This window comes from Hevea brasiliensis, chromosome 3 (genome assembly GCF_030052815.1).
Source record: "Hevea brasiliensis isolate MT/VB/25A 57/8 chromosome 3, ASM3005281v1, whole genome shotgun sequence".
NCBI lineage: Eukaryota > Viridiplantae > Streptophyta > Magnoliopsida > Malpighiales > Euphorbiaceae > Hevea > Hevea brasiliensis.
The window spans coordinates 17,145,367-17,153,666 of NC_079495.1; the positions used below are offsets into that span (position 1 = coordinate 17,145,367).

Sequence of the window (8,300 nt, forward strand, 5' to 3'; positions counted from 1 at the left end):
AATAGTATAATTTAATTAGGAAAATAAATTTAAATTGAAAGTTTTTATGTTTTAAAGATGCTATGAGTTGTTAGTACTACATCTTAGGCATGAAGTTAAATTTAAATCCACATTACCACTTTTTTTAAAAGTTTTAATACAAAATAAAGTAGTGCCAACATTAATGTATTTATGAATAATGGAAAGTTAAAATTTCTATTTTCGAGAATGTTATAAGATTTATAATTTTGGAGTTTAATCAAACTATTAAAGGCATCCCTATTTAATAAAAATATTCTAATAATATAATTTCATTAACAAATAAATTTAAATTGAATGCTTTTAAGTTTTAAAGATGCTATGAGCAATCTGTACTACATCTTAACGATTCAGTTAAATTTAAATATTTAAATTCATATTACCGTTTTCTTTATTTGAAAGATAATTTATGCTTCAAAATATAAATTAATGTACTCAATGATTTGTTTCTAGCATAAGTCCACATGAGGATTTTTGGAATATATGTAAATGCAACCTGTATAATATCCCTCAACAACCTTGAATTTCTTTTAAAAGCTAAGACTCTAACGAAATATTAAATGCATGTTACCATTTTTAGCTCTTGTCAACTATCTCATAACGTACTACATATTGTATTCCTTTAACAAGCCTAAATACTAGAGATAAAAAAAACAAATAATTGCTAAAATAAAAATTACTCTTGACATTCACTATAAATTGAATTTTAGGGTAGGAGACAAGCACACTTGAATAAGAAAATAACATTACAACACAAAATGGCTAGCTTTAAAAGTAATGTTATAGCATTGTGGATGGTAGCAATGTTTCTTACTATGACCACGATGGAAGGAATCAAGGTTGTAGCCGTTTGTAACATAGATATGAAGGGAATCAATAACCAATGTTATTCTGCAGTTGCTGGAAATCCACCTTCTACTCCGAGCACGCAATGCTGCAACCTTATTCAACAAGCAGACTTGCCTTGTCTATGCAAATACAAGTATTTGCTATATACTCTTGGAGTTGATGTTAAAAAAGCCATGGAAATTCCTGGGAGGTGTGGGAAGCAAAATCCATGTTACTAATACAAGTTTCTGAATTTTAATTTCTTCAAAAAAATTGAAAAATTAGGAATTTTAAAAATACGAAAGCCAATGAATGAAAAATTTAATCAGTGTGGTGTATTTTTTTATGTATCAAAAAAATTATATTTGGAATTATACAAGAAAAATCTTATATTTTCTTAATAATTTTAGCTCTTCACTATATATTTTATATGTGGTGAACTTGTAAATTGTATTAAGTTGATTTCATTTATCATATGATAACTAATTTGAATTAGCACTAAATACTATGCAAATAAAGAAATGAATAAATAGCTGATACATGAAGAAAAAAGAACCGTATGAAATTTTCCTTTTTCTCTTGTAATTTGAAAATATCTTGTGAGTATAGCGTTTTAACTTTAACTATACTTCGAGAGGATATTGCTAAAAAGTAGGGGTGAGTACTATTTGGCTTGAAGAAATAAGCCGCATCGAAACGCTATAATTCGTTAAATTTTTGTGGACAAACATAAATTTTTTGTCGAAAAAGAATAAATCATGTTTTATGGGTGAAAATTTAATTTCAAAAAATTTTTGGGCTCACAGCCCCCTCGTCACTTGAATAGTTCCACTCCTATTGGCAGTGACCGATATAGTCGATCGTGAAGCTTATATACAAGTTTAATTTTTTTTTTTCGTATATTAAACTAAAAAATAAATTTAAAATTAGCAATATACATTAGAATTATAAATAGTTATGCGCGAAGTATAGATAAATTACTAATCCAAGATACTTATTAACTACAAAAATTAAAATAAGCATACATATATACGATGTTCTCAAGGTTCAAGAAAATAAAAAAAAAATTAGGACAAAATTTTGTTAAAAAATGCTTTAAATGTCCACACTTCTTTTAGAAATTATTTTTAGCATAGAAACATGTTATTACTAAAATATGTGGGGATGATAAATTTTTTGTTCGACATGCATACATAAGCCTCATAAAGAAAGTAAAGAATATTTTTTACTCATAGCATTCAAGTAAAAGTTAGCAACGGAATAAGATGTTGAAAATTGACATTTAAATTATTTTTTGGCAAACGCTTCAATTTAATTAGAAGTTATATGGTTGTTAATTGTATGATAACAATTGTCATGGTCAACAGTTAAGCTCCTGTCAATTATTGCATTACAAAATGAAATTAACGTTTTTGTTCTCAAAATTTTAATATTAGGTCAATCATTGGCAAAATAAAAATGGTATGAAAAATAAGAATTTGCAATTTCTGTTTTCAAAGATGTCTTATGATTTATAATTCTAGAGTTTAATCAAACTATTAAAGGCATTCATATTTAATAAAAATATTCTAATAGTATAATTTAATTAGGAAAATAAATTTAAATTGAAAGTTTTTATGTTTTAAAGATGCTATGAGTTGTTAGTACTACATCTTAGGCATGAAGTTAAATTTAAATCCATATTACCACTTTTTTTAAAAGTTTTAATACAAAATAAATTATTGCCAACATTAATGTATTTATGAATAATGGAAAGTTAAAATTTCTATTTTCGAGAATGTTATAAGATTTATAATTTTGGAGTTTAATCAAACTATTAAAGGCATCCCTATTTAATAAAAATATTCTAATAATATAATTTCATTAACAAATAAATTTAAATTGAATGCTTTTAAGCTTTAAAGATGCTATGAGCAGTCTGTACTACATCTTAAGGATTCAGTTAAATTTAAATATTTAAATTCATATTACCGTTTTCTTTATTTGAAAGATAATTTATGTTTCAAAATATAAATTAATGTACTCAATGATTTGTTTCTAGCATAAGTCCACATGAGGATTTTTGGAATATATGTAAATGCAACCTGTATAATATCCCTCAACAACCTTGAATTTCTTTTAAAAGCTAACACTCTAACGAAATATTAAATGCATGTTACCATTTTTAGCTCTTGTCAACTATCTCATAACGTACTACATATTGTATTCCTTTAACAAGCCTAAATACTAGAGATAAAAAAAACAAATAATTGCTAAAATAAAAATTACTCTTGACGACATTCACTATAAATTGAATTTTAGGGTAGGAGACAAGCACACTTGAATAAGAAAATAACATTACAACACAAAATGGCTAGCTTTAAAAGTAATGTTATAGCATTGTGGATGGTAGCAATGTTTCTTACTATGACCACGATGGAAGGAATCAAGGTTGTAGCCGTTTGTAACACAGATATGAAGGGAATCAATAACCAATGTTATTCTGCAGTTGCTGGAAATCCACCTTCTACTCCGAGCACGCAATGCTGCAACCTTATTCAACAAGCAGACTTGCCTTGTCTATGCAAATACAAGTATTTGCTATATACTCTTGGAGTTGATGTTAAAAAAGCCATGGAAATTCCTGGGAAGTGTGGGAAGCAAAATCCATGTTACTAATACAAGTTTCTCAATTTTAATTTCTTCAAAAAAATTGAAAAATTAGGAATTTTAAAAATATGAAAGCCAATGAATAAAAAATTTAATCAGTGTGGTGTATTTTTTTATGTATCAAAAAAATTATATTTGGAATTATACAAGTAAAATCTTATATTTTCTTAATAATTTTAGCTCTTCACTATATATTTTACACGTGGTGAACTTGTAAATTGTATTAAGTTCATTTCATTTATCATATGATAACTAATTTGAATTAGCACTAAATACTATGCAAATAAAGAAATGAATAAATAGCTGATACATGAAGAAAAAAGAACCGTATGAAATTTTCCTTTTTCTCTTGTAATTTGAAAATATCTTGTGAGTATAGCCTTTTAACTTTAACTATACTTCGAGAGGATATTGCTAAAAAGTAGGGGTGAGTACTATTTGGCTTGAAGAAATAAGCCGCATCGAAACGCTATAATTCGTTAAATTTTTGTGGACAAACATAAATTTTTTGTCGAAAAAGAATAAATCAAGTTTTATGGGTGAAAATTTAATTTCAAAAAATTTTTGGGCTCACAGCCCCCTCGTCACCTGAATAGTTCCACTCCTTTTGGCAGTGACCGATATAGTCGATCGTGAAGCTTATATACAAGTTAAAATTTTTTTTTTTCGTATATTAAACTAAAAAATAAATTTAAAATTAGCAATATACATTAGAATTATAAATAGTTATGCGCGAAGTATAGATAAATTACTAATCCAAGATACTTATTAACTACAAAAATTAAAATAAGCATACATATATACGATGTTCTCAAGGTTCAAGAAAATTAAAAAATAAAAAATTAGGACAAAATTTTGTTAAAAAATGCTTTAAATGTCCACACTTCTTTTAGAAATTATTTTTAGCGTAGAAACATGTTATTACTAAAATATGTGGGGATGATAAATTTTTTGTTCGACATGCATACATAAGCCTCATAAAGAAAGTAAAGAATATTTTTTACTCATAGCATTCAAGTAAAAGTTAGCAACGGAATAAGATGTTGAAAATTGACATTTAAATTATTTTTTGGCAAACGCTTCAATTTAATTAGAAGTTATACGGTTCTTAATTGTATGACAACAATTGTCATGGTCAACAATTAAGCTCCTGCCAATTATTGCATTACAAAATGAAATTAACGTTTTTGTTCTTAAAATTTTAATATTAGGTCAATCATTGGCAAAACAAAAATGGTATGAAAAATAAGAATTTGCGATTTCTATTTTCAAAGATATCTTATGATTCATAATTCTAGAGTTTAATCAAACTATTAAAGGCATTCATATTTAATAAAAATATTCTAATAGTATAATTTAATTAGGAAAATAAATTTAAATTGAAAGCTTTTATGTTTTAAAGATGCTATGAGTTGTTAGTACTACATCTTAGGCATGAAGTTAAATTTAAATCCATATTACCACTTTTTTTAAAAGTTTTAATACAAAATAAATTATTGCCAACATTAATGTATTTATGAATAATGGAAAGTTAAAATTTCTATTTTCGAGAATGTTATAAGATTTATAATTTTGGAGTTTAATCAAACTATTAAAGGCATCCCTATTTAATAAAAATATTCTAATAATATAATTTCATTAACAAATAAATTTAAATTGAATGCTTTTACGTTTTAAAGATGCTATGAGCAGTCTGTACTACATCTTAAGGATTCAGTTAAATTTAAATATTTAAATTCATATTACCGTTTTCTTTATTTGAAAGATAATTTATGTTTCAAAATATAAATTAATGTACTCAATGATTTGTTTCTAGCATAAGTCCACATGAGGATTTTTGGAATATATGTAAATGCAACCTGTATAATATCCCTCAACAACCTTGAATTTCTTTTAAAAGCTAAGACTCTAATGAAATATTAAATGCATGTTACCATTTTTAGCTCTTGTCAACTATCTCATAACGTACTACATATTGTATTCCTTTAACAAGCCTAAATACTAGAGATAAAAAAAACAAATAATTGCTAAAATAAAAATTGCTCTTGACGACATTCACTATAAATTGAATTTTAGGGTAGGAGACAAGAACACTTGAATAAGAAAATAACATTACAACACAAAATGGCTAGCTTTAAAAGTAATGTTGTAGCATTGTGGATGGTAGCAATGTTTCTTACTATGATCACTATGGAAGGAATCAAGGTTGTAGCCGTTTGTAACACAGATATGAAGGGAATCAATAACCAATGTTATTCTGCAGTTGTTGGAAATCCACCTTCTACTCCGAGCACGCAATGCTGCAACCTTATTCAACAAGCAGACTTGCCTTGTCTATGCAAATTCAAGTATTTGCTATATACTCTTGGAGTTGATGTTAAAAAAGCCATGGAAATTCCTGGGAAGTGTGGGAAGCAAAATCCATGTTACTAATACAAGTTTCTCAATTTTAATTTCTTCAAAAAAATTGAAAAATTAGGAATTTTAAAAATATGAAAGCCAATGAATAAAAAATTTAATTAGTGTGGTGTATTTTTTTATGTATCAAAAAAATTATATTTGGAATTATACAAGTAAAATCTTATATTTTCTTAATAATTTTAGCTCTTCACTATATATTTTACACGTGGTGAACTTGTAAATTGTATTAAGTTCATTTCATTTATCATATGATAACTAATTTGAATTAGCACTAAATACTATGCAAATAAAGAAATGAATAAATAGCTGATACATGAAGAAAAAAGAACCGTATGAAATTTTCCTTTTTCTCTTGTAATTTGAAAATATCTTGTGAGTATAGCCTTTTAACTTTAACTCTACTTAGAGAGGATATTGCTAAAAAGTAGGGGTGAGTACTATTTGGCTTGAAGAAATAAGCCGCATCGAAACGCTATAATTCGTTAAATTTTTGTGGACAAACGTAAATTTTTTGTCGAAAAAGAATAAATCAAGTTTTATGGGTGAAAATTTAATTTCAAAAAATTCTGGGGCTCACAGCCCCCTCGTCACCTGAATAGTTCCACTCCTATTGGCAGTGACCGATATAGTCGATCGTGAAGCTTATTTACAAGTTTAATTTTTTTTTTCGTATATTAAACAAAAAAATAAATTTAAAATTAGCAATATACATTAGAATTATAAATAGTTATGCGCGAAGTATAGATAAATTACTAATCCAAGATACTTATTAACTACAAAAATTAAAATAAGCATACATATATACGATGTTCTTAAGGTTCAAGAAAATAAAAAAAAAATTAGGACAAAATTTTGTTAAAAAATGCTTTAAATGTCCACACTTCTTTTAGAAATTATTTTTAGCGTAGAAACATGTTATTACTAAAATATGTGGGGATGATAAATTTTTTGTTCGACATGCATACATAAGCCTCATAAATAAAGTAAAGAATATTTTTTACTCATAGCATTCAAGTAAAAGTTAGCAACTGAATAAGATGTTGAAAATTGACATTTAAATTATTTTTTTGCAAACGCTTCAATTTAATTAGAAGTTATATGGTTGTTAATTATATGACAACAATTGTCATGGTCAACAATTAAGCTCCTGCCAATTATTGCATTACAAAATGAAATTAACGTTTTTGTTCTTAAAATTTTAATGTTAGGTCAATCATTGGCAAAATAAAAATGGTATGAAAAATAAGAATTTGCAATTTCTATTTTCAAAGATGTCTTATGATTTATAATCCTAGAGTTTAATCAAACTATTAAAGGCATTCATATTTAATAAAAAGATTCTAATAGTATAATTTAATTAGGAAAATAAATTTAAATTGAAAGTTTTTATGTTTTAAAGATGCTATGAGTTGTTAGTACTACATCTTAGGCATGAAGTTAAATTTAAATCCATATTGCCACTTTTTTTAAAAGTTTTAATGCAAAATAAATTATTGCCAACATTAATGTATTTATGAATAATGGAAAGTTAAAATTTCTATTTTCGAGAATGTTATAAGATTTATAATTTTGGAGTTTAATCAAACTATTAAAGGCATCCCTATTTAATAAAAATATTCTAATAATATAATTTCATTAACAAATAAATTTAAATTGAATGCTTTTAAGTTTTAAAGATGCTATGAGCAGTCTGTACTACATCTTCAGAATTAAGTTAAATTTAAATATTTAAATTCATATTATCGTTTTCTTTATTTGAAAGATAATTTATGTTTCAAAATATAAATTAATGTACTCAATGATTTGTTTCTAGCATAAGTCCACATGAGGATTTTTGGAATATATGTAAATGCAACCTGTATAATATCCCTCAACAACCTTGAATTTCTTTTAAAAGCTAAGACTCTAACGAAATATTAAATGCATGTTACCATTTTTAGCTCTTGTCAACTATCTCATAACTTAATTCATTTTTTTTTCCTTTAATATACCCTAAATACTCGTGATAAAAAATAACAAATATTTGCTAAATTAAAAATTACTCGTGACAACATTCACTATAAATTGACTTTCAGGGTAGGAGACAAGCATACTTGAATAAGAAAATAATATTAAAACACAAAATGGCTAGCTGTAAAAGTAATGTTATAGTATTGTGGATGGTAGCAATGCCTCTTACTATGACGACGATGGAAGGAATAAAGGTTGTAGCCGTTTGTAACATAGATATGAAGGAAATCAATAACCAATGTTATTCTGCAGTTGCTGGAAATCCACCTTCTCCTCCGAGCGCATAATGTCGCAATCTTATTCAACAAGCAGACTTGCCTTGTCTATGCAAATACAAGTATTCGCTATATACTCTTGGAGTTGATGTTAAAAAA

At 26.2% G+C, this 8,300-nt stretch overlaps 3 protein-coding genes across 3 annotated transcripts; all 3 read left to right on the forward strand.

The window, feature by feature from the left end:
- The first annotated feature begins 776 nt into the window (after positions 1 to 776).
- LOC131178330 (putative lipid-transfer protein DIR1) lies at positions 777 to 1,085 on the forward strand. The gene has a single exon (XM_058143288.1). The coding sequence runs from the start codon at positions 777 to 779 to the stop codon at positions 1,083 to 1,085; it is 309 nt and encodes a 102-aa protein (XP_057999271.1).
- Positions 1,086 to 3,195: 2,110 nt separating this feature from the next.
- Positions 3,196 to 3,504, forward strand: LOC110651840 (putative lipid-transfer protein DIR1). The gene has a single exon (XM_021807282.2). It carries the CDS (start codon positions 3,196 to 3,198, stop codon positions 3,502 to 3,504), a length of 309 nt encoding a protein of 102 aa, XP_021662974.2.
- A 2,115-nt stretch (positions 3,505 to 5,619) lies between these two features.
- LOC131178331 (putative lipid-transfer protein DIR1) lies at positions 5,620 to 5,928 on the forward strand. The gene has a single exon (XM_058143289.1). It carries the CDS (start codon positions 5,620 to 5,622, stop codon positions 5,926 to 5,928), a length of 309 nt encoding a protein of 102 aa, XP_057999272.1.
- The last annotated feature ends 2,372 nt before the right edge of the window (positions 5,929 to 8,300 follow it).